The following is a 27,774-nucleotide window of genomic DNA, read 5'->3' as shown; positions in this document are numbered from 1 at the left end:
GGCCTATAGTGAAAAACTATTTTGGGGGTCAAAAAATATTATAACGTACAAGAACAAAACCTTTTCTTCATGAGTTTTGTACTGTATTTTCTTTACTAGCCGGCAATCACATTTTAAGTCGCAAATAAGCTGAAGCTCGTTTTTCTAGGCTGCTGTAAAGTGATCCTCAAGTCTTAATGTGGCACTCCATGCTTGCAATTTAGGACCACTCTGATGTAACCTAACCAACTTTTTTACTTTTTATCTTATTAAACTTTTTCTTGCTACTATCTTTGCTTTACTTAGTTTAGCCTACCCCCTTTTGTATTACATTTAGCCTAACCCAGGAGTAAATTTAGAACCTGTTGAGAATCTTCGGTTCAATACATGTCCATTGTCCAATACCAGTTTAAGTGTTAATCTGCATTGAAATAGGCCACAAAATAAATTGCCTTTGTTCTTCATTATCAAGTTTGTCTTTACATCAGTAGCATTTCTTCATCATGCCAATGAGTGCCTCTTTATAAGCAGGATAATTATGTTTTCAGTGATGATTTTTTTTCAAAGTAATTTGGTAAGCATTCTTTGTCTTCTGTGTCGTACAAAAACTTAGGCAATGAATCCACAATGCGAGGTTTCTTTGGGTATCCAAACAAAGGTATGTCGGAGTAGAGCTCATTGTACATTGGATTATAAATGTTATCCACATTAATGCCGTGTAAAATGCGACATAAGTGACAGAAACCCCAACGTCTGTGCGGATGAGGCATGTCTTCAGGTGACATTGTTCTCCATTTGAAGTATTCTTTGTATGCAGTATCATTTTGGTCAAGATAATTCAAATATTCCACAAGTTTGGCGGGCGTTTCAAAATCGTCAGTGTGTATGAAAGAATTTGGAGGACCAAACTTTTCATAGTCGATTTTCTTTGCACCAAAGATAACAGGGACAGCATCATTCCTCATGGCGTTGCGAAACTTTTCAGAAATGTGGTCATTACAGTGATAACCGTTGTCGAATGTGAAATAGAATTTATAACGCTTTGCAGTGTCCATACTTTTGAGGGGATTACGAAAACAACCTCCAAACGTGTCTAACGCCAGACCAGCTTTTATAACTTGTTTGGCATATCTCATCCGCCTTCTCACAGCCGGAGTTGAAGCACAATTTGAAACCACCCAAAACGCAAGATGAGTCTTCTTTGACATCAAGTCATCAATGTCTTTTTGTGGATTACCAGAGCCAGATTTTAGTATAGATTCCAGCGCAGATTTTGCAGTAAAGGAAAACGGATAATATACATCAGAGTGGTTCCTGTAAAATAAAGAAACATTTATTCTAATATCCACAGACTACTCATTTAATTTTTAAGTTTGTTTTTTTACCTATATTGCATGTTTTCCTAATGACGTAGCAAATTCTGCTTTTTTTGCTAAATTGTCTTACCTCAAAAGTTGCAGTCGAGATGGACTTCCTGACAACACTCAACATAATGGGTGTGTTCAGGTGCGGAGATTCATTTAGATGTTGGATGCTGTGATTCATTTATGAATGTTGTGTTTTGCGTGTTGTGAGTAAATATGGAGTTATTGGCCTGATGCAGGTTGTCAAAATCAGTATATTTAGCGTAGGCGCATTCTATGTTTTGTGTTTTTAGGTGTGTGCTAAAAATGCAAACTACAAATACAAAAATACTGATATAGGCTATGCACCAACTACAAGCCATGATGAAGAAGTAAAAGAGTTATGTGAAGAAATACATAGCCTAACGTAATGGAAAAGAATAAAAATCACTACATAATAATAATTGGAGACACAAATGCAATGAGGAAAGGCATCAAACAAATGACAGAATAACAAGAAGAGGATATAAAACTAGCAAGATAGGAAGGGTGCAGGCGCGGATTTATGGGGGGGCCCAGGGGGCCCGGGCCCCCCCCGAAATATTGTGAGGAATTATTGTTGAAATTCTATGTATCCGCATCAAATCGTTTGATGTACGTCTAAACAGCTGATATTTGTCCCAAGGCGGACTTAACTTATCTGGGGGGGGGGGGGGGGGGGGTAATTTTTTGTTATTTTTATGGTTAAAATCATGCATCGATCAGACTCCTTTATTCCGTTATACAACTGTAAATGCATTTTAATAGCAACATTTGTTGGTGCTGACTCAGCTGAAACCAATGCTGAACCAAATGACGTCAGTTGAAACAATCTGAAACCTTGAATGGCTGTTTTATAGTTTTTAGCCTTCATTATAATTTCAATCAATTGCCGTCTATGCTTGCAAACATACAAACATCCAATTGGTCATGGACACTGCATACAGGGTTTTAAACCAGATTTCAAGTTTACTTTGCATGCTTAGCAGTTTTTATTCAAGCAAAATGTATTTTTCAAACATTCACAATTGATGAAATGGCTGTTTCTTTTAATGTCTATTTTATTTTATGGCATATCGTAGCCTATATGTCGTAGTATAGTGGTATAGTGGCTTAGCCAAGGGGAGGGGGGGGGTTACAACCCTCCCCCCTTGGCACGCGTGTGACATCACGATATTGAGAATGAAGCTTTCAGTATCTATGTCTCTTAAACAAAGTTTTCCTAATTTTAAACGAAACTGCATTAAAAGAGCGAGTTTTGCCAATACTAAACATTCAAATATCTCAGCCAGGAATTAGCAACAAGAAAACATAGAGACTTAGGTTTATTACCGAAAAATCCGAAGAAAACATGATCTTATCCTTTTGCTATGCCACCAGACAGCACCATTTTATAAGAATATTTATACCCACATTTTTGTTGAAAATGCTCTCAGAATGCACTAAATTCAAAGTAATTTTTCAAAATTTTCTGGGGGCTGCCCCCCAGACCCCCCACCGGCCGTCAAAACCCCCCCTTTCAAAATTCCTGGCTACGCTACTGTCGTAGTATCATTGTTCATATCTGCTTTATCTTTTTCTTTCTGTTTAATTGCTTTTCAAATTTTCTGGCCCCCCCCGAAAAAAACTCCTAGATCCGCGCCTGGAAGGGTGGATGATCCAGTTTGCAACATCAGAGAAAATGCTGATCAAAACAAAATACTTTTTTGAGAAGTACAAAAAATACAAGAAACTGGACTTGGGAAAGTCCAAATGGAATAGTGAAAAACGAAAATGATTATATTTTAATAAATACATCTACTGTACAGGAAAAATTATCTTTAACAACTGGACATCTGATTTGGCTCATCAAAACAAAAAGATTGGCTACGAATACATTTGGCTACTCACATTTTAATAATAAATAATTACTGTGTGACAATTTATTTTAAGCAAGTTTGCTGTTGAAGTAAAATATGTGAGGCATTCATTTTATAGCAACGTGTTAAAGAGTAGTTGTTTCAGCATATTAGCCAACTCACATAGCTTGTAGCGTGCGTATACACAAAAAAATATGTTTAAAACATGATGTTTGCTAACCTATACGTCATGGTGAGATTGAACACACGATCAAGATTATTTAAAGTCATCCCGCGGAGAGTATACAAAGCAGGAGACGCTTCTATTGTCCACCAAGTATACAGCTGGTCATGTCTCCTGTAAAATGCAATTTCCATCAATTTTACACAAGTGCAGATGACGCTCAAATGAAGCGGACAGTTAGAATAATTTAAAGACAAAACTTTAACAAACTGTTTCAAGATATTTTACTTTTACTCTATGAATTTACATAGTCTAAGTTTGTTCAGCCATTCCAAAGTTACACTTAAATAGAAAATGCATTTTTTTAATTTCATTAAATAGCATCACCACAGGCAAACTGTAAAGTTTGATCAACGGTGGCTTTATGTGTTCCTAAACGTATTTTGACAGTTTTGTCAAAATTGTGTTTGTTTGTTTCTACCACTAATAGTATAGGTTCAGATGTCTACGTGTTTTGGTAGCTATGACCTATAAAAGATTACGCAGTACGGATGTCCCTATTAGTTTTTTATTGTTTTATAACATTGTTACAGCACCCAAGTATTGCGATCAATCGATCAGCGATGCTGTGAAAAAGCACTCTATAAGGTATTTTGAAAAAGCAAAGTAAAACAAAGCTTTGCTCAATTAACAAAAATTAAAATTTTGGTAGAGGGTTTGCTTTGTTAAACCATAGACAAACAAAACAAAGTAACTTTAGCAGGTTTAACATGTTTTATTACAACGAGATAAAACATAGGCCTACTGTAATTAAAAAATCAACTCAAACGTTTTCGACACGTGTGTGTGTACTCATCAGGAATTACTTCAATCTGCAATATACATCAAATGTAAATTATACGATAAATCTGACTATGCACTATAACTGTAACGACACTTTGGACTGAAAAGCACAAACTGAACATGTGATTCAAGAATGATTACGAGTAAATTATACGGCTGGAAACGGATCACATGAGGTGTAAAGTACAGGCATGAGACAAACAATTAGAACATACAGAGAAAGGAACGATGAGCCAAAGGCGAATAACACTACCTGTTTAGAAACGGATTGTTACGTTTGATTCTTAAGGCTTCCGTAATCTTAGTTAATTCAAATCTGCCTCGAGATGTGAGCTTAAATTGGTCGATTGAGGCATTATCAGTGCACGTTACATAGGGCTACCATACGTCCTCTTTTAAGAGGATTTGTCCTCTTTTTTCAAAAAAAATAAAGTGTCCTCCGAGGACACTAAAAAATGCTCAAATGTCCTATTTTTTGAGAGTTTGGGTTTTCATGCTTATATTTTCAACGGGATTATACTGCTTGATGACGTTTCAGCGACGGCTTGAAGGCTATTTGTTTTCTAAACATTTTGTATACCAATGTAACATGCTGATTTATAAATTCTACAAGAAATTGGCGCATTTTATGGAACTGTTGTTGAACGTTCATTGCCTGATTCACTGTAAGATATTAAACGACATTTTAAAGGCCATGCTCACACTTTCACAAAAAAATATTCTTTTACCTTCATACATTTTATATTGATACAACGCTTGTAGACGTTGCTGGTTACCAACTCAGTTTGGTTCGTTTGTTACTTGAAACAAATCGAAACGAATGTCTAAAAGTGCAATGTGTATAACGCCTAACCACGGAGACAAGAAATCGTGGCATGGATAGGCCTACAGCTTTGCAAGGAAAGGAACAGTTTTTTAGTTCACACCGTTTTTAGCATCTTAACGGTAATGCGCAGCCTACTGTTTTAGTCCTATTTCTTGCAAATAATTTAACAATTTCGTCAAGACCATTCAAAATAATGGGAGCAGCTGACTCGAAGACTGTATGTCACTTCGCTGCTTCCTGTCGTCTGTTGTATCGCATCTGTGATCGCAGTGTATGTTATCGCAATAGGCGCAAATAAAAACACGATTATTATAATTATTATTATTCATTCCTTGTTGAAAATAGTTAAAGGGATACTAAGGGTCGAATGCAGAAAGGTAGCTCAAAACTAGTTTTAAGCAAGCCGGGCTTAGATAGTGGCTTGAGCCGAGTTTTGCGCTGCAGAAACTATTCTTACTTTAAGCCAAGCTTAAAACTCGTTTCATTCCAGGTTTTGAGCCACCAATTTAAGTCGCCAAAAAAGGCGACTTAACAGCGGCGGATCTTGACTTAAGCATTTTTGCAAACTGGATTTTAAAGGATTGTGGTGAAGTTGTGTAATTAGTCCATCGTGCAGGGCACTTTTTGAAGCTTGCTAAAATGTGCTTGTGCATTCTCCGTAGAACACTGTAGGCCTTTCTGGAAATGCTGAAGCTTACTAGCAGCATTTCATACGACCAGGTTAAATACGGCAATAATAATAATAACAATATTTATATAGCGCCACATCCACAGTCAAACTATGCTCCTGGGCGCTGCACATGACAATGGTGATAATTAATACGGTACTTTCAGTCATAATGTTCATTGAAATAGAACATTTTCAAGCGAGCTTTGAATTCATTTAAATTTTCAGCTTCTTTCACACAAATAGGCAAACAGTTCCAGCAACTGGCAGCAACAACTGGGAAGGTACGATTTCCATATTGTGTCTTACATGAAGGGTTGCACAGAGCAATTGATGTTGAGAACGCAAAGTTCTGGCAGGTTTATAATGAACAAGCAAAGTGTCCAGATAGTTCGGAGCAAAACCATGGAAAACTTTATAAATTAATAGATATATTTTTAAAGAGAAAATTCTGACCAGATTTATTTGAGTTACAGGTGGAATGTCCCTATTTAGCCCCTTGACAAACCTCCAGATATTTTTGATTCACTGCTATTTTTCAGTTACAAAGTTGTTAAAAAACGACTGCTACTTGCAGGGGCGCCGGAACGAGTTTTCAATGGGGGGGGGGGGCAGGATTATGAAAAAAGGGCACTTTTGTTGCTGAAAGGCCCATTTTTTTATAGTTTTAAAACAACGTATAGCGATAATGCTCATCTTTCAGCTCATTATCGAGTAATGATACAAGTGTCAGGTATACAAAGAACAATGGAACGGAAGGGCATCATGCTATGTTATAATGATGTAACCTACAGTGATACAGACTTTTGTGTCGTGAATATTATGTTGAGGCAAAAAGAAAAGATTATAATTAGGCTGAAAGGAAATAGCAGAAATTGCTATTGTTGTCTACTACATGCTTGCTAGTTGCTGTCAACATGCTTTGTCTTACAACAGGCTACTATTACTAACTTGCTACCACCAACTGGAAACTGCGTTTCAAATTCAATTGTGATGTAACAAAAGGTATTATGATGTCATTAATAAAGCATCCCTAATTACACGAACAACTTCTAAACTTACAATTACTTTATTTGTCGGGTAGGTTTCAAGGGTGCACGGTCGTTTGGTCGACAGACATTTGGTCGACAGGACGTTTGGTCGACAGGACGTTTGGTCGACAGGACGTTAGGTCGACAGAACGATTTATTTTAGGGTTAGGGTTAGGGTTAGAGTCAGGGTTAGATTAGGGTTATGGTTAGTTAACTAACCCTAACCCTAAAATAAATCGTTCTGTCGACCTAACGTCCTGTCGACCAAACGTCCTGTCGACCAAATGTCTGTCGACCAAACGTCCTGTCGACCAAATGACCGGGTACCGGTTTCAAGAATCACCATCGCAAGTCGAGTGACGTCACACTTTGCGTCAAAAACGTGGCTTAAAATCAGTTTTATTATGAAGCGCAGCTCAAAGAGTGGCTTGTCCAAGCGACCTTGCAAATTAGTTTCTGCATCGCGCTTAAGTTTTAAACCGAGCTTGACTAAAACTCCGCTTGCCTGAGAAGAGCTTGGCGTTAAGCTAGGCTTATTTTGAGCTACCTTTCTGCATTCGACCCTAAAGGAAAAACCTGACTTGGCAATTGTACACGTTCTTTATGTTTAACATGCCACCATAAAACAATTTTCAATAAAAATTTTCCCCATTGCGGTCTGATTAGCTTTCCGCGCGTGATTTTGTCAGAGATTTCAAAACGGAAATGGGAGTGAGCAGCGAAGCGTGCGACTGTACAGTCTACGTCACTATAGACTAGCAATCAGCTGATCGCGCAATAGTTGTTACTGCGGGCAATTTAACTGTAGACTATGTATGTATGTAGAATGTAGATCAAAACATCAGATTTCAACGTCAAAACATCAGACAGTTTGCTCAAAACATCAGATCTGATGTTAAAACATCAGATGTGATAACGTGGCTTTTGTTATTGCTGTCGATAGTGACGTATTCTCGAGTAGGCTAGTATTTCCACTTTTTGATCAATTTGAAAAAATAAAAATAAATGAAACATTGGACTTTGGGCCTTGCCAGTGCCATTGAAAACAATTTTTTTTCGGTAATTTTTTTTTAAATGTATTCTTGAATGTTCAGTTTAAGCATTTTAATGCTTAATTCCCGTTTGAAAATTTCATTTAGTATGCCTTTAAGGCTTAACCTGGAAGTCGTGCCTGATTTGTTACGTTTTGCAGATTTTTGCGATCATTGCTGTCTGACTGAAACTGTCTAAAAATTAGGTATTTTTTCATCTTTTGCTGACTCTTAAAAATATAAAATCATTTGTTGTCTCAAGGAAGCACTAGAAATGAGAAAAAAAATAAGTTAAACGCTCAATCAATCTGTTTTCTTGTTTTTTTTGGTAACTTTTGCTGCGTAGGCCTATACTGTAATGATCTAAAATGATGTAAAAGATTCTTAAAGCGTAAAATTGCTGGCGAAACGTGTCCTCTTTTTGGCGATGAAAATATGGTATGCCTAACGTTACAAAAGAGGCGATGTGATATTTAACTGCACTTTTGGTTGTTAAGTTTGGGTTGAAGTGCCCCCGGCCCTTGTCAACAAATGTCTGGTTGACATACCAATGTACGAGTATGTCGTATGTATCTCGTATGTCTGGTTTGCGTCACGCAAACAGCTAAATTTATACACATTATTCGAAAAAAGAGCAAAGGGGTAGGCGACCTCAGTGGAAAATATTGGTGCATTTTAAATGTTTTATAATTATACTGCATGAATGTCACCAACAAAAGGACACGCCTGAAGAAGTAGATTTTATTTATTTTATTAGTGTAACCTTTTTAGGAAAAGATTCAACAAGTTTTGCAAAAAAATCTAGCTAAACTTACAAAAATGAAATTTTTATGTGACATTCATCCTACAGTAAACGCTAAAGTTATTTTGTTTTGTTTGTCTATGATTTAAGAAATATTACTGAATACATAAAACATTAATAAAAAATCATTGCGTGTCCGAAATCCAGATTTTAGAAAACTTTATTCAGTGACAAGAAATTGATGGAGATTGTAGATGGAACGATATGCCAATATTGAGGACACAATTTAAACCTCATTGACATTATTTTGTGTCAACAATAAGATAGCGTGCGCTCTTTGATCACCAATTGGCAAGAATACAAGTATTGAAAATAATTATAAGGCAGCAGGATTGAACTTAAACCATTTAATTTTAGGAAGAATGGGCTAATTCTGATAGTTATATCAAGCATTTGAACAGCAACCCAAATATCTGTATTTTAGCAGTGCGTCATGTCATTCGCACAAGAAGAGACAGTTGCTCAAGACAGGTACCCTGATAGTTGGTTGGTCTTAAATCTTTATCCTTTGACTAACAAAGTCTTTTTTATGCTGTTCCTGGCAGATTCGCATACTTGCAGAGGATTTGAATCACTGACGCAGATCCGGTTAGCGAGATTGATAGATTGAAGTTTCCGATTGTTGTGTTGAAATGTTGTTGCCTGGGAATTATTCCATCCACGAGATGCAATCATTTGCATTTTGTCATTTGCACTGAACGGGTTAAAGTAATGTATTTTTCAAGTTCAGTATTACCTTGATACATTTTGCAAAATCAGTCAGATCAATATGGCTTACCTATTTGGTGGCATTGAGGCTAAAGTGAAGTCGGCGAAATGGAAAACCACCGCTTTTGTATCAGGTTCGGCCACCTAGAAAGTTACATTTGGTAACGCTTAAGACAGGGGGTTCTTAAGCTTTTTTGGCTACGCCCTCATGACGTCACTTGTAAAACTGTGTGGCGCTTTTTTCTCGTAAGTTAAAAATTAAAGTCAAACTACGTAAATTTTACATGTTTTGAACTTTAAAACCAATTTTATTTCTATCATACATAAATCATTAGCCTAGCTGCTTTTTTGAAGCCAGCAGTTTAATTTGTGGCTTAGTTGAAGACAATACACATCGCATGTCAAGTTCAAAGTTAAGTTTGTTCAGAGCTTGAGTCTTCACACTTACAATTAGGCTACAAGTCCAAAACAGCCACTTTCACACAAAAAGTCGTTCAAACAGTCATAGACTCATAGACTGTTGTCACCAAACATTGGACTAAACAACAACTGCAAGAATTAGGGCTGGGATGGAAACTAAACAACACACAGTAAGGTGTTACCAACATTTTGTTCACGACTTGTACAATAGGCTACAGTAGCCTAACATAGACTATTAGTTCAAAGCCTACCACCTTCACGCTCCCAACGGATAATCTTCACGCTCTTTCAAGAGGAAGACGCTGCAGTTTAAAATCTACTGGCCTAAGAAATTAAACGGCCATCATGTGAACTAGAATTGCCTAACTGAGTGATTTCATTAACAATAGTATTGAGTGCACTTAGCTTACTTTATCTGTCGATACTGTGTGTGATTACGATTTTAAAGTAACTTACTGGCTTCTAGTTCTGATCACAAAATTCACAAAAAAAAAGCAAAGTAGGCTAGTATGCATTAATAGCTCAGTTGGTTAGCGTGTGACTTCGTGAACGAAGAAAGCTTCACGATCAAGTGGCGCTGGTTCGACTCTCGGGTAGGGTGCATCATCTGCCCCTCATTTTTTTGTTTGGTTTTCTGCAGTGGATAAAAATGTTCCTTTTTATGATTGTTGAAGAATGAAGATGTGCAACTTTTCAGAAGAATTCATTAACATCTAGGGGTACCACAATTGGATTAAATTATGTCATTTTTTGCTATTTTGGGGTCATTCCATGGCTACTGGTACAGTTGTGGAACCATATGTCGTAGATTTTTATGAAACTTCATATGTAGAACTTCTGTGCAATTTTGAGAAAAGTGATACCAATTTCACCAAAATCGGCCCAGTATTTTTTGAGATATCGGCAATTGAAAATTGGCCCTTTTCGTGATCGCTCATGCGTAGAAATTAACTGCAAATTTTGTTTGACCTATTATGAAGGTGTTTCAAATGGTAACTTAAAAATTCCAATGCATATGAGTTATCCAAAGTATGGAGATTCTGAAAAGATATATTGTTTGTTTGTTTTTATATCACTACAGGCCACCAAGTGGCTAGTTTCACACATGACTATTTGTGATCAGTCATGCATGACAAAACTTTGATCGCTTATAGCAGAAAACACTCTACTTCGATTTTTCTGCAACTTGGCTTCAATGAAAGGTAATTTTCTTGGCTTTCTAGCCTCCAAATGGGATACTTGAGTAGAAATGAGGTAGTTTGCTGTAGTAAGTGTACCATGTATTTTTTAAAGTGAAGGAAGGATGGGTAGCACAGTTTAAACAACTGACTGAGGGGAGATGTTAAAACCAATTCCGTGACCGGTCACAACGTCTTATACAACGGTTACAACGTTAAATTGGGATTCTCATGAATTAGACAAACACAAACTGAATGGGTTCCGGAAGTTCCTGCCAAAACGCACCATTTTGGCCTTAATGTGCAAAATTTTGGCAAACCAATCTTCATATCTGGTTGTCTCTTTTTAAACTCCTGATACAACTCATTTTGTGTCACCAAAACCGATCTTCCAAAACCTCACCCACGTCAACAAAGGGCTTTCCCTCAAGAGATTATTAATTCTGTTTTGAAGTTCTATGCAGATGATGAATTTAGTAGGTTACTTCAAAGCAAGGTCAAAAGGATAAAGTGTCTGTGTGCAAAAAATGCTATCAACAAAAAAGATTGGTTTTGGTGACACTAAATGAGTTGTATCAGGAGTTTAAAAAGAGACAACCAGATATGAAGCTTGGTTTGTCAAAATTTTGCACATTAAGGCCAAAGTGGTGCGTTTTGGCAGGAGCTTCCGGAACCCATTCAGTTTGTGTTTGTCTAATTCATGAGAATCCCAAGTTACTGATAGAGGTGGGAAACTTGGCAGAATCTTACAAAGACTTGCTTTCTTTAATGGTCTGTGATATTGCCTCAAGAGAATGCATGTTTTGCAAGTGTGACCAATGTCCGTCTTTAGAAGTTTTGAGAAGCCACCTTAACTCGCTGTTTGAGGATCATGATAAAGACATCACTTTTAAACAGTGGACGACAGTTGATGGAGCAGAAAATGTTACGATGATCACGAGTGTTTCAGATTTCATAGAAACCTTGATTGAGAAGCTGGTCTAACTTCTTCCTCATAGTTATGTGTCCAAAGCACAATCAAATTATTACAAGTCCAGAAAAGAAAATTTGCAATCTAAGGTAAAGTTTTGATTGCAATGGACTTTTCAGAGAATTATTCCTTTCATGTGCAAAGTGATATTCAGGGCTTTCACTGGACACACGTCCAAGCAACTGTGCATCCAGTACTTTGCTATTACAAAAACACCGACTCTGACATGGTTGAACACTTATCCCTTTGCTTTCTATCAGACATACTGGTTTATGACCTGCAAATGGTGTGTATTACATTCAAATTGCAAAGTTTAAACGTCCTGTCAAATTTATCTTGTCGTGCTATGGCTGGTACTGGTTTTTAGCACCGTGCCAAGGCAATGCACCAACAAACGACTTGCGCTTTATTGAAGTCTTACACCAATACAAAGAAGAAGACAAGCTGGTAGCAGAGGTAGCGTTCAAGTATTTCATGCTACACACATGGTACTTCTCTGGGGAACTTGCTCCCTTTGCCCTTTTTAGCACCAAGACACTGCCAGCTGAGAAAGCAGCAAAGGCAAGAGCAATACTAAACAAAATGAAAAGTTTCAGACAGCCATTAAAAAGATTTGGAGAAGGTTTTGGAAAACCAAGGTTGATTCCAATGTTGTCAACCACCAAGTTGGCTGATCTAATCAATGAAGATTCCTGGTTCCTTTTTGAAGAAGCTTGGCCATTGCCCATTGTACAAGTTTCATGGACGAAGATGTTCTTCATTGGAACAGCTGTCCTTCATATGCAGCTTGCTGCAGAGTTGTAAGGCAGCTGAGAGTAGTAAATGATGCAGCTGAACGGGGCGTCAAGCTTGGATGCGACTATCTTTCATCGGCAAAGTCAGAACAGAGATTCCAAACTGTTCTGCAGACTGTTGAAGGCAGCTATCAGCAGTGAGCGAATTTACGGAAAAAGGAAATGAACAACACTGTTCAATGGATACTGCATATTTAGTTGAACAGGAAACTGTGCCTTTTCTAACTGTGTTATTTCAATTCGGAAAATACAGACTTTTGCACATTCGGCAAAACAATGCGCATTTATTGGTGTTTTGTGACCAAAACAGGGAATGTTAAAGATTAGATAAAATTCAGCGAATATCTTTTTGCAATAAAATGATCAAAAGGTGTGCAGTTTAGAGAGAAAAACCCTAAAATAAATGATTTAACGCTTTTGGACTATAACAGAACATATGTGTGCCACAGACATGCCATCTGAAACCAGGCTTTTCGCATTTTTCGCTCGACGTCTATATGTCAAAAATTCATTTGCGATGTGGTACCCCTAGATCCAAATCATTTCGCATAAAACTTTACAGGTGTGTTTACTTTGACAAAAGGAACACTTCTGACAACTGCAGAACAAAATTTAAATGAAAAAGGGCAGATGATGCACCCTACTCTCGGGGTATGCGCTTGAATGACGCATTTTAAGGAGTGTTCTCCATTCAACGGCACCTAATGGAAGGAATAATCCATTGGCAATAAGACTTTAACAATCGGCAATTTCACTCTGTCAATTTCGGTAGCGGGCCCTGCGTCAAAAGCTTCTACAAAAATGCGAAACTACCAGGAATAACCTATCAAGGCTTTGTCAGTCCGAGGATAAAGATTCAAAACCTTCAACCAACCCACTATTTATATGCTACCACCACTTTACGTGTTTGCAGTAGCCTCGGTAGCTTATGTTTAAGTAATTTGTTGTTTGCATTTCGTCATGAGTGTTTGGAGTGCTATATTGCAGATGAAACATGTAGAACAAAATAAAGAAAGTGTTTTTAGCTAGCTGTCTGTGTCAAGAATCAGCGTTTAAAAGATTTGTTACATTTAGGATACTGCGCAAGAGGCTTTGAAATCATATGTCTGAAAGGTGACATCCTTCGAGGTTTTTCTTACTCCAAATTAATAATATTATGATAAACCTTGAGAAGACAAAAAAAAATTTTTTTGAATGAGAAGCTGATTTGTAAGCCGTTTCTCTTAAATAAATTAGGCTATAAAGTAATCAAAAACCTGGTTATGATCTACTGTAGCCTCCTAAGTTATTCAAGGATCAAGGGGGCACTTGATTACGTGCCCACATGAAATCGAGGCAATAAATATTTTTTATGAAACAATTTTGCTTTGATGGTTCAGTCACATTACATCAACACAGGTAACCTTATGGCAAACAAAAATAAGCTTACATATCTATCAAAATATGAATAAATAAACCAAGAAATAATTTTTATCAGCCATATTAAATAGATCGTGGCCAACCAGTTGATGAGAACCAAGGCAGTGGAGTCAAAAAGATTTTGGCGTGTCTGAGTCGGAGTCGTTATAAGAAGGCCGACTCCGACTTGATACAAAACGATGAACAATAAGAGTTTTGTTTGCAAACTTTTTTCAAAATATTGTTTCTTGTTCTCCATATTGCGCTCCAAACGTTAACCGGAAAATGGAAGTGTTAGTTCTTGTCAGACTTGCTAAAAGTCGCCATTTCAGTTTTGATCACAACTTTAGTGAAATTGAATTTAAAAACTATGAAAAAGGATAAAATTTAAATAAATCTGGCAACTCTCAAAAATTGGAGTTGGTCAGCTATAAACCGAGGAGTCGGAGGCGTATACTCCACAGCCCGACTCCACAACCCTGATGGGAAGGACAATTTCCTCAAAAAGAAAATAATGAAACAACAGAAGGATTTCGGGGCTTTGTTTTGTTGGATTAAAATGTTGCGATTTGAAATATTCTAGAGATTGGAGATTTGGGTTTTAGCGATTAGAAGGGCTGTCTTTAAATGTAGCAAACCTAGCAAACCTCGCAAACCTAGCAAACGTAGCAAACCTAGCAAACCTCGCAAACGTCGCAAACCTAGCAAACGTAGCAAACCTAGCAAACCTCGCAAACCACAAGGTTGCCAGATGGTATTTTTTATTGTAGCCTATTCTTTTAAATTTCTTGGCTTTTTATTTATCGGGTGCATGTTTTTTAAAACCCTTTTGAACAAGTTACTTGTTTAGTGTTGTTGTTGCAGAAGTTCTATTCTCATCTATAAAAAGATATCAAAATCTCTGCTTTGTTGGTTATGGTTAGTTTTGATATAAATACGTTTAAAGCAATGCCTTTGCGATCAACATTTGTGAGATAGCCTATTGCAAGTTAATATTAACGCAATATTTGGTAGTCAGACATTCGGGAATCAGTACTCCATCCCTTAGTTGGACCATGCTTGGGTGAGTTCACTAATTACTGGTTTTCTAAAAACCGGGCTGCAGACGATAAATAAAACTTAACTTTTGCAGACGACCGTAGCTCCAGCCCTGGGCTACGCAGTGTGACACAAAACGAATAAGTGCCTAATGACAAGTTTTTGTGTGTGTTTAGAAAGTAAAGGATATTTTGTGAACGAAACCGGTTTTTCCAAGGTTTGGTCATTTGGAGTGTGTTTAAAATGCCTATATGCTTTGGCTCTTTTTTGAGCTACTTGCAATAAAATGATTTGTTTTTGGGATTGGTTTGAAACGTGTTTTGGTTGGGTAATTTTGTGGAATCTGGCAACTCTGCAAAGTTTGCTTCTTTAAATGTAGCAAACCTAGCAAACCTCGCAAACCTCACAAGGTTTGTACATTTGTACAATTACGGGAAAATATTTTTTGTGTTATGAGGTTTTCTCAGCGGGCGTCTTTAAATGTCGCAAACTCCGAATTCCTCACAAAGCTTGAGAAGGTTTCTGCATTTGAAAGCCTACCGCAATAGGTTTTCATAGTCTCCCTAAAGAAGATAGATTTAGATTAGCAGCAAGTAATGATAAGGTTGTCTGTAGTCTAGACCAGGGGTGTGCAACGTGCGGCCCGCGGGCCAAATGTGGCCCGCAAAGAAAAATTGTGAGGCCCGCGAAGATGTGTCAATTTTGAATTGTGTGCGGCCCGCGAAACGTGTTTATAATTTAGTTTAGTCTGGTACGTGTGAACTATTTATTGTGGAGTGGATTATTGTAGATTTCGCACCTTCTGTTAATCATTTTAAAACTCCCACCGGCCACCACCAATCCATTGTATTTAATTATTTGGAACGTAAAATGTATGGTTATAAAAGGCATTATGAACAAATTACGACTTTGGAAAGCTCACGTACAGACAGGAAATCTTTTCCACTTCCAACTTTAAGAGACTATGGAATGCATCCAGAGAAGAAAACTGAAGTTGCTGACCAACTTGAAAAATTGTTGTATGAATTTTTGGCTCGTTTCAAGGACTTCAAATCTCATGAACATTTGTTTGGTATATTCACTTCGCCATTCAACACGGACATTGACAAAGCACCAGCTTATATCTAACTTCAACTGATTGATCCTCAAGAGAAAACAGATTTGAAAGTAAAGTATTTAAAAATGAATCCTGGCGATTTTTATCAAAAACATCTCAACTAAGATGACTTTCCACATTTCAAAAAATCCATGGCTTCAAAAATGGCTCTTTTTGGCTCATAGTATTTGTGCGAATAATTTATTTCTAAAATGGGCGTCATGAAATCCCCCTATCGATCGGTTCTGACAGACGAACACTTGGAAAATGGACTTCGAATTGCGAGCACTACCATTAAAGTAAATTTGGAAAAAGTCGTCGGGAAAAGAAACCAGTTGCAAATTTCGCACTGAACTCGTTTAAAGATGGTGTGATGATAAATTTGAATAACAGTTTTCTTCAGAAATTTATGCGTCTTAACTTATTATTTCTGCAAGGAGATAACCCCTAATAATGCCATAAAAATAACATGAGTAACAAAAAACTACTTTTTGTGCCTGCAACTACTAGAAATCATATGTTAAATAAACGTGCGGCCCGCGGTTTCACCCAGTTGTTAATATCTGGCCCTTCTGTAATAAAGGTTGCACACCCCTGGTCTAGACCTATCTATTTGGTGCAAACTATGAACAGTTGAAAACCTCATCGGCCATCAATTGTAGAAACCTTTCTCAAGATTTGCGGGTTTGCTAGGTTTGCTATATTTAAAGAAGCAAACTTTGTAAAGTTGCCAGATTCCACAAAATTACCCAGCTAAAAACACATTTCAAACCAATTTTTTTTGCAAGTACCGTAGCCCAAAAAGGAGCCAAAGCATATAGGCATTTTAAACACACTTCAAATGACCAAAACTTTTGGAAAAACCGGTTTCGTTTACAAAATATTCCTTACATTGTAAACACACACAAAAACTTGTCATTAGGAACTTCTTCCTTTTGTGTCACACGGCGTAGCCCAGGAACTACGGTCACCTGCAAAAGTTAAGTTTTATTTATCGTCTGCAGCCCGGTTTTTAGAGAACCACTGATTAGTGAACTCACCCAACCATGGTCTAAGGGATTAAGTACTGATTCTCGAATGTCTGACTACCAAATATAAATTGCGTTAATATTACCTTTCAAGTTTCAACATCTCACAAATGTTGATCGCAAAGGCATTGCTTTAAACGTATTTATATCAAAACTAACCATAACCAACAAAGCAGAGATTTTGATATCTTTTTACTGATAAAAATAAGACATCAACACTAAACAAATAACATAATCAAAAGGGTTTTAAAAAAAAATGCACTCGATAAATAAAACGCCAAGAAATAAAGAAAAAAAAATTAAAAAAAATACCATCTGGCAACCTTGTGGTTTGCGAGGTTTGCTAGGTTTGCGAGGTTTGCTACGTTTGCTAGGTTTGCGAGGTTTGCTACGTTTGCTAGGTTTGCGAGGTTTGCTAGGTTTGCTACATTTAAAGACAGCCATTAGAAGTAGCCTAATTGAAGAATTGGAGTTTGGAAGGACGAAGAATTATCGCTCCAAATATCAGTCCTTAAAATGTGGTTTTAAATGAATCGTTTTTAGAGACTTTTGATCGAAACACTTGTGTGGTCAAACTAGCTATTTAAAGTTTTAGAAATCTCTTTTCTCGTGTAATGCAAACTATAGACATAAAATCAATAATGTTTATTTCATTTGTATTCAAAGTTTTTTTTTTTACTTAACAAGGTACTTGAATAGTGCTTTATAGTGTTAACTCAAGACAAAAGTAGCGCGTAAAAGTAGTGGCGCGCTACTTTTGATCTGAGTAGCAGGAGCGATGGACACAGCGCGTTAATTTTCATCAACATCGAAGTTTTTGGAAATGTTCGTTACTGGAATCTATGAGATTTTTTTGTGTTTTTGCAAAGGAAAGTATGTTTTTCAAGGTGAAAAGTTAATTTTTAACTTTGTTTTTTTCTACAGTTTTTTCACCTGTCGTCTTTTTTTTTCAAAACTTTTTGTTTATTATAATTGTTTATTCATGGACAAATGAAATTGCAATGAGTTAAATGTTCGTATTTAATCGATCATTGGACTAGCCCATGAAATCCAAGAACTATCATGCATTAGACCAGCGTGACACCCCCTTGTTCAACCAACAGACCAGCACTAGTTAATTATTTTAATAACATCTTCCATTTTGTATTTAGATTAAAGATGCCAACATGTAAAACAAATAACAACAAAATGTTATGAAACAGGTTATTTCTGTTCGAAAGTCGGCGAAGAAGTCTTGTTATGTTGGAGAATATTGAAGAACTAATAGCCCATTGTTTGGGTGTTGTGATGTCTGTATGTTGTTTAATTCATTAGAAGTCCAAATTGAACTTCAACGCATTAGCTTATTACTACCGTATGTAATAAGTGGCTGATTGGTCCAATAGCAGTGGCCCGTTGGTTCTAGTGGGGTTGGGCCAACGGGTCACTTTTTGCATTAATTTAATAGTTCATTTTCGGCAGTTTTTAGTTTGGAAATAAAATAAAAATACTGAATCCACTGGGATATGATCTACTATTGTGCCGGAAAGGAGGACGCACAAACTTTGCATTAAGAGAAAGTAAAAAAATATTTAAAAAATGGCCCATTGGTGCAACATCTCTCAAGCGGATGTAGCCTACACCTCTCGAAAGTCTCCTGGTCATGAATATCGTGCATCCTTCTTTGATACATACAATTCTACAGAGGCAAAAGTAGTTCATATTTGAATGCTTCTATTCTCCTACGTGTAATGGCTATAGGCTACACTGATTTAAGAAACTATACCACTCACCTTTGATCTATCAAACGTAATTTGACACTTTCCACAGTTATCGGTATCGAGACCTATCGGACGTGTCCTCCCAAACATAGGAGCCCATATCAAAATAGTGAATACCTGAAAATACAGACTAAATCCAATTTAATCATTTAATTATTAAACATTCAGCGTGTTCGAAATTTCCAAGTTCTGAAATATATCAAGGAGTCTGGTAGCTACTTGTGAAGCTTAGTGAAATTTTGTCACACAGATAATTGTCATGATAAAAAAAGTTATGGTCAATGTAGGCTACGTTGAATAGGCTCCAGCGACACCTCAACTCTAACGACACAGAGTCATAAACTTTGCATGATAAGCTATAGCCTACAGTTTTTTAACCGATTTGAACTCAAGGAATTAAAAAAAATTCGATAGAAGTCTCTAGTATCGTATGCAAGTGTCTTTGGTCTCACAGGTAAGAGATGGAATCTCGTGTCCAAGACCAATGTCAAGCATCGGCTACCAAAGATAAGCAGCTCAATCAAGCAGCTCAGATAAGCAGCTCAATCGATAGCATATAGTGTTCTTTGCTTCCTGTCTGCCGTGGAGTTTAGTTTGTTACCTATTATGATGCTAGTTTTGTAGTATTTATTATACTTGTATCGTAGCCTGCTACTCTCACAACAGATGACATAAAAGTTTTTCTTTCCATGGTCGTTGAAAGCTCAAGATGTCGTGTGATGTTTGAACGGTCTTTTGTGACGCGCATGTAGAGAGTGTCTCTCCGTCAGAAGGTTGATAAAGCCACTTAGAAAAAGGGCACGGATTTTAAATGCAGTATACAATTATTTTTATATAACATTTCGTAAAATTATGGAAAGAGTCCAAACATTTCTTCATTATGTTCGACTGGATGAGATGTGATTTGTTTTTTTATTCTGCTAAAAAACTACTTTTATAACAAAAGTAACAAAATGTTAAGTGTTCGTGACCAAAAATAAAAATGAATTTATTTCTACTTTCCCCACGCTATATCTGTTGTACGATTTTCACAATTTGTTAATTTGATAATTTCTAATTGTTCAACCTTGTCCACATTCTTCGGACTCAAAAGCGTAGGTTGCGCGATCAACTCAGTTCCTTCAAAGCAGAGGTTCCCAAACTGTGTATAGTGTGTAAGGCGGCACACTGGTATCGCGGGGGGCTTGCAAGTGAATGCTCAACATCATCGGCTGCTAGTGGTTATAACTCAGGGGTTCTCAACTGGGGTACGCTCAGGAGTGGGCAACAGAAGTTTTTGCGGTACGCGTACTGACACTGTGATCATTTTCGCAATAGTGAATTGGGAAATGATTGCTAAAGTTTATGCGACAGGGGAGGAAAAGAATCGCCAAGTCCAACGTTTGAGCTAAAACCACCACCCTGCGCTTGCTTATGATTTTCTGCTAGACATTAATAAATCGCTGTTATTGGAAAGCTATTATAAGTAAAAAACTGTTAAATCTTTCCACCAAAACTATCGCTTTGTTTTAGCTATGATGTTGTAGCCCTGGCAAGCTTTGAAGATAATTCACTAAGCATCAGAATACTGCGTGTGTTCTGCCAAGTGCTCAGTGCTGACCTTTAAGACACTTCTGCTTCACACCAAAGTGAGATGGCTGTCCAGGGGAACAGTGCTAGCTCGAGTTACATGCAGGAAGACAGGATTGAAAATTTGTTTTCTTAAATCTCACAGGCAAACTAAAAAGATTTACTCAAAATCTCGGCGATTGCAAATCGCTGGCCAAACTAGCCTACCTGAAAAATGTTTTTTCTCGGCTCAGCGAGGTAAATTTATCGCTACAAGAAAACTTTGCTTTCATGATAGACTTTGCAGATAAATTAAAATCGTTCATACTTTAGCTGCTGCAACTCTTTCCACAATAGATTTATCGTGCAGAAACGCCAAGCTCATTCATTGCATCAAATGTGTGAAATGATGGTTGTAGCAAAAGTGTAAACAGATAGTTTGTTGTGTTTTGTTTTTTGAATTGCATATACACTTTTTGCTACATTATTTTTAAGGGGTACATGTAGATAAATCGAAAAGATACGCAGCTAAGAAAGCTTCAAAACTCCTGTTCTAACATCTAATAATAGCACAAAATCATCATTACCTTTTCTTGAGCTTTGTGCAAAGCTTCTTCGAGTTGATGTTTTAACTTTGGATCAAACTTAATTGAAGTTGTTGATGTCTTGCTTGCATATGAGACTTTCTTGTATTTTAAAACCTTCGGGAATTCACGCAATGCTCCAACATCATACGAATATGTCATAAAATAGATTGTTATCGCGCAAGTCCAGAGACATAGAAATGAAATACGTTTTATCGTTTTTGAAATGAAACTGGTCATATCCACTACCAACTAGCAACAATCATTAATGAAATTATAATTTCAAGGCAGATAAAACTCTTTTGTGTAACAACACAAAAGAATAAAGGTTAAAATAAAGTTGATTTAGTATGGCTTTTTTCTTGTTGTATAGTTTCAGACGTTTGAACATAGTGTGTTGTTAGCTGTTGCTTCCATTATTATTTTATCATTATTGTTAAACTATCAATATAATCATAAGTGTAGAGTTTCTCGTTTCAGATTTGGTGTCAACTAAATCGGAAAATCCCTTTTCACATAAGATGAATAATAATTTGTAGGCATCCGTGTTAAAGCAGCAAAGATGTTTTATTTGGTCTTTTTAGCCTATGTTCGGAAGTTCCACAAAAAAAGGTTTAAACAATCGATTTGTTGGAATGAATTTTTTCTTAATTGAATTTGCCCAGAATTCGAATAAATTCTCCTCCTTTGTGGGTTTACCATTAAATAGAAGAAGACGAAGACGAAGACGAAGCTCAGGCTATGACGAAAGACAAAATATCGAAAGGAACATCACACGTATAGAAATCACACGTATAAAAAGAACACAAGGTTATCATACTAAGCCTTCCACACTAACGAGAGTAGGATGGTCAGTTCTCTTTTCTCGGCCGCCTTTCCTTCAGCAACTACGCCCCACCCAGTTTATTACACCCTGGGTAGGGGGAGCTTAACCAGGGGTGCACGCACCACCAAGGGGTGCGAGACCTGTGCCTAGGCGGTGCGGGGATGCTAAACTATCAAGGTTTGTTACAATACGACGTAAGAAGCAAAGTTGTTTTTACCAGGTTTCAACAAAATTTCGAACTGTAGGCGACTATTACTTTTCTTAGGTAGGTAGAGGTAAGCAGTGTTTTTTAGCAACCAGCTTATGCTGAGGGTCGAACCAGGATTGTACGGCTCATAAGTGGGGCAAGAAAGCAGTCGGTTTCGGCCGTAAACTATTTCAATACTTTGAAATAATAAATTTTATCAGTCTGTTTAGCAAAGTTCACATTCTCGAAAAAACGTAGGTAATGTGCAAACAATGCAAAAGCCTATAGTAGGCCATAATTTGCATAAAGCTTTGTTAAATATAGCCTGTTTTATTTTATCACTTTTGCCTAATTTTGTAAGGTAATTTATAGCACTTAGGTTGACCTTTACACACGGGTTGCAAATTTCGATTGAAACATTCGACTTTGACTCAATAATCCTTTAGAAGTCCCAAATAAATGTCTTTAGATACCATATTGTAGGCTAAAGAGCTGTGCAGGTTAACCAAAAAAAAAATGAAAACCTACTCCTGTTGTGAACATATGAAAATTGTTTCGATTCACTAGCGATGCTTTTCACTGTGCGTCCACGACAGGACGTGTTTGACAGGCACAATTATTGAATTTTCATTTTCATTATTTCCAATAATCCATGCATGGTGCAGACTTATGTGTTTTGTCTGTTGTTTCGACAAAATATTAACCAATGAGAGGTGAGATGTTGTCGAATTGTGAACTTAAAGGTTGGGAAAGAAGAATTGCCTTTCACAAATCAAACTTAACTTTCTCAATATCCTTAAGAATTTTTCGCAACGTTTGGCAGGTGTTGCACAAAGTATCTTCTTTCACTTTCATAAACCTCTTTTAATTAAAAAAGAATTTAAAAATATTTTTCACATTATTTGCCTTGTCAAAACGACATTCTAAAGTTCAATTGCCTCAACTACTAACGGCAAAAATAGAGTTAGTCTTAAATCTTATCTCTTCAGAAACATGACAGTGCTTTCGTCGTACCGTATTCATCAAACATTCATTTTTATCTGTGACTGGTTTCAGCATGGTGCTGACAAATGGCAACAAAGCGGTTTACAGGATAATCTGGACCTGGTAGCAATGAAAAATCCGGCTCCAAAACTTGTAATTGCACCACATTTGAACAACACAAACTAAGGATAAGCTGAAAGAAATAGTGTGACGTAATGTTTGTATTACAAAAAATTAGGGCGCTGTAATAGACGCAAAAGCACTGCTTTAAAATATCAAGTTTGCTGTAAAAAATTGGCGTTGTCGAGCTCATTTCGGTTGCAGGCTCTCTAAAACGATTTTGGGCCCACAAAATCGGGTCCAAACATATAACCTGGACCACTTCCGTCAACATTACTGGCCTTTAATATCTAACATCTTTTCCATTTTACGAAAGTTTAATGTTAGAAAAGGCCTATTTTACCATTTAGGCTACATAGGCTAACATTTACATAACATAACATTTTAAAGACATTTTTCAAGAAACCGAGAGAACAACATAATTTCCTTTTCTGTAAATGTTAGCAAAACAGCATATCCACGTATCTAGTGGTTTCATTAATTGAAATAGCCATAATCTACCAAACAAAACTCGACAATATATAAATCTATGATGTATTATAAAAGGCGATTGCATATCAAGCGTTTGTAGCTCTATTTTCACATTTTTCATTTTAAAGAGCATAAAAACGGTAAACAGACTAAAAATGGGTCGCCCCCAGCCTAGGGTGTAAAAAACAGTTAAAACAACCTTGCGCAATGTGCTAGCTTCCCTATTGAATTCGAGGTTCTGAAGCAGTAGGCAATCCTCACTGCGAGAGGCAATTAACTTACCTGAATAATGAGGCTAGTATGGTTGCATTGCTTTGGTTTAATAGATATAGAGAATACGTTAACATGGCAATTAGGACGCCTATCCAATCTCAGTTGTTTGAATTGTGGTGATTTCCGGAAAACAAAGAACAATTGCAAATTGATTATATTCAATAGGACGAGCATCGGAATGTTTATTGAATGGATTCTGTTCAGCAGACATGTCATTTAATACACAATTCGTCTTTCAGTTTTATATGCGTTATCCATGAGCATACAATTTATTTCAGGCATACTGAAACCATGAAACTTCAATCTGAGTTTTTTTAAAGTGATTTCGGAGTGCAGCTTTGTGAACAATGAATGATAAACATTATCCTTGGTAAATAACAATGTAAAATATGACCAAGTGTCTGCTTCGTCCTCTCCGATCACTAAGTCGGTATGGACGACAAGCGGCTCCTCGTGCCCCATCCTGTGAGTAACATCTGCACCCAAGCAGATGCCAAACGAAACTTGTCAACCAAGAGCCTCCGCCCTCCACCAGGACGGAACAGCTGCAAGGGGCAATGGACAAGTTCAGACGCCCACCATTCTGCAGCTCAACATAGAAGGCTACACAACAAGCAAGATCAAAGTTGTGGTGCAGCTTGCCCATACCAACAAGCACTCGTCATCCTCCTCCAAGAGACCCACTGCATCTATGCAGATAGGCTAGCTATTCCCAATTACACGCTAGCCGGGTCTGCCTAAAGATCTCGATCAATCTCAAACTGATGCCGAGATTGAGTGGGTGTGCATTTGCATCTCAGAGTACAACATTGTCAACATCTACAAGCCCCTACCCTCGGGAATGTTGCCACCATCCCTTCCAACGTTCCCCTCCCCCAGTCTATACGCTGGCGATTTCAACTGCCAGCACATTGACTGGGGCTACAACAACACAAGCAGCGACGGAGAATTGCTGGCTGACTGGGCCTCTACAAACCATCTTGCCCTCCTATTCAATCCAAAGGAACCAGAAAGTTTCTATTCCGGCCGCTGGGGAACAGGGACAAACCCTGACTTGGTCTTCGCAAGTGTCGACAGCTTTCTTCCAGACAGACGTGTGCTGGAGAAATTCCTACGGTCCCAAAACCGGCCGTCCCTCATCATCGCCCCAAAACTTGTGGCTCCTCGGTGAAGCGATGGCACTTTAAAACAACTGATTGAAAACAATACAGATTCCTGACCAATGAGTCTGCTGCAAAGTTACCATCGATTGGACCATGCAACGCAGACAAGGCATACCAGGACTTCTGCAATGCCATAATAACTTCGGCAAAGGCCACAATACCACGTGGCCATCAAACCAGCTATGCACCATGCTGGGACTCTGAGTGTGAGGCTCTCTATCGCTCCTGCCTAGGCGCCACACGTGGTGCTGCTTCTAATACCGCGGTCACCAGACTACTTAAGCCGCTAGACACAAAGAAGCTTGAGCAATGAAACGAAGCTGTCCAAACCATCGACTTCTCACACTCAAGCCGCAAAGCATGGAGCATCATCAACTACCTCACTGGGCGCTCAGTCGTCAGTGCCCCGTTTCTGCTAATGCCATCGCTTCCCAGCTCGTGCAGAACGGGGTCTACAAGACAAAAGACTGCAAGGCACCCTGCCTTGTTGCCAAGGAAGCATCTGCCCTGTGGCGAGTGGAAACATCACAAGAAGAAACAATCTTTGGAGATTTTACTCCAGAAGAATTCTCCACCGCCATCACCCTAGTGAAACCACACAAGTCTCCAGGGCCGGATAAGATCTGCCTTGAGCTTGTGCTCCATGCTGGCCATGCCCTAAAGTCCTGGTTACGTAGATTCCTCTCTTCCTGCTGGCACCACCTCACAATCCCAAAAATCTGGAGAAGAGCTTTAGTAGTTGCGATCCCTAAGCCTCACAAGCCACCAGAGGGTCCAAGGAGTTATCGTCCGATATCCCTCCTCTGTTTTCCTTTCAAAATCCTCGAAAGACTGATCTATGCCCGCATCAACCCAATCATCCTTCCAGACCAGCTCCTTCCAAAATGGCAAGCTGGGTTTCAGCGAGGAAAATCCACTGTAGGTCAGGTCACACTCTTAACCCAAGACATCGAGGATTGCTTTGAGGCAAAAAAGAAGACCGGCGCTGTCTTTCTAGATCTTACAGCTGCTTATGACACCGTATGGCATCGCAGCCTTACTTGCAAGCAAGCTGCTTTGCCTGCTTCCTGACGACATATGGTTCATGTGATTATGGAACTTGTCAGGAATCGAAGCTTCACCCTCGACACCGGCAACTCACGGCGAAGCAGACTGAGACGTCTGAAAAACGGCGTCCCACAGGGATCGGTTCTGGCTCCACCTCTTTTTAACATCTACACTCACGACCTGCCAACTACGATCTCCGCAAAATACGCTTACGCGGACGACCTGGCAATTCTCCACTCCGCAAATTCGTGGGAAAATCTAGAAGACACCTTGAGCCAGGACATGAAACTCTCTCAGCCTATCTTCAGAACTGGCGACTGAAACTCAGCGAAACCAAAACTGTGGCAGCAGCTTTCCACCTCCACAACCGGGAAGCTGATCGTGAGCAACACGTCCAGAACGGAAAATCTCTGTCCTTCTGCCCCGAACCAAAGTACCTTGGGGTGACACTGGACAGATCGCTCACATGCCGCCACCATTTGGTGTTACTGAGCAAGAAACTCACATCCCGCGCTGCGTTACTCAAGCGCCTGGCAGGCTCTAGCTGGGGGGGGGCGAGAGCTGACACTTTGCGTGTAGCAGCTTTAGCCTTGTCTACTCTTCAGCAGAGTACTGTGCACCTGTTTGTTGCCGCAGTGTTCACTGCCATACCACCATCGACACTTCCATAAACAGCGCCTTGAGCACATTGACCGGATGCCTGGGTCCCACACCATAGGACAATCTCCCCATTCTCGCTGGCATCCAACCCACTGAGCTTCGTTGCGAAGAAGCCACTCTGTACCTCGGTCGACGGGTACTGGAGCCTAACCATCTTCGCCACCACAAAATCTCTGCTCTCCCAAACGAGCACCCGGTCGAATGAAATCAAGATACCCATTCGTGCCAGTCGCTCAACTTCTCATAAACAAAGTTGATGAACAAGACATCTCTGCGGCTGCTTGGGCGGACCACAAATGAAATTCTGAATGGAAGTCAAGCACCACCAGACTCTATTCGTTCATCCCCGACTCCGACAACCGCCCCATTGGCCTGACACTATACCAAAACAGGCATGGGTGCACCTCAACCGTCTTTTTACGGGCGTCGGGTTTTTCCGCTCAACCATGCACCAATGGGGAATGGCCTCTTCCTATTCCTGTGAATGTGGTACCGAGGAACAGACCGCAGACCACATCATCAATGCCTGTACCATCTTCAAGCCACCTAACGGAGTGGAAGGTCTGCGTGTCATGGATGATGAAACCAAAGACTGGCTGCTCTCTAGTAGCCTTCCAGTGTAGTTCGGAACATCGTGAATCTGAGGTGGTAAAAGGATAGAGCCTCGGCCCCGTATGCTCACACGACGACGACGACGACGACAAAGTCGGTTAAGCACTCGATTTTGTGAATCAAAAACAGTAAGATCAGGAAGCGATGTTTTCACTCTTCGGATGTTACTTTGAGTAAAGCACTGCGAGAACAACTCTTCATTCAACTGCAACTAGTACATGAAATACTTTACAGATAAAACACTACAACAAGCGAAAGCTTTGCTTTGTCAAATTCGGTGACCGGGTCTGTTCAAAGCCTATACAAGTATATTATGCAAAACTGCT

At 38.6% G+C, this 27,774-nt stretch overlaps 1 protein-coding gene across 1 annotated transcript; it reads right to left on the bottom strand.

Moving 5' to 3' along the window:
• Window positions 1-515: 515 nt before the first annotated feature.
• Window positions 516-27,056, bottom strand: LOC145776647 (4-galactosyl-N-acetylglucosaminide 3-alpha-L-fucosyltransferase FUT6-like). The gene is made up of 3 exons (XM_082587880.1): window positions 26,797-27,056; window positions 3,441-3,557; window positions 516-1,293 (listed from the first exon to the last, which is right to left on the bottom strand). The coding sequence occupies exons 1-3, from the start codon at window positions 27,054-27,056 to the stop codon at window positions 516-518; spliced, it is 1,155 nt and encodes a 384-aa protein (XP_082444006.1).
• Window positions 27,057-27,774: the final 718 nt, after the last annotated feature.

This window comes from Aplidium turbinatum, chromosome 9 (assembly GCF_918807975.1).
Source record: "Aplidium turbinatum chromosome 9, kaAplTurb1.1, whole genome shotgun sequence".
NCBI lineage: Eukaryota > Metazoa > Chordata > Ascidiacea > Aplousobranchia > Polyclinidae > Aplidium > Aplidium turbinatum.
This window is presented reverse-complemented; position numbering and strand designations above follow the sequence as displayed.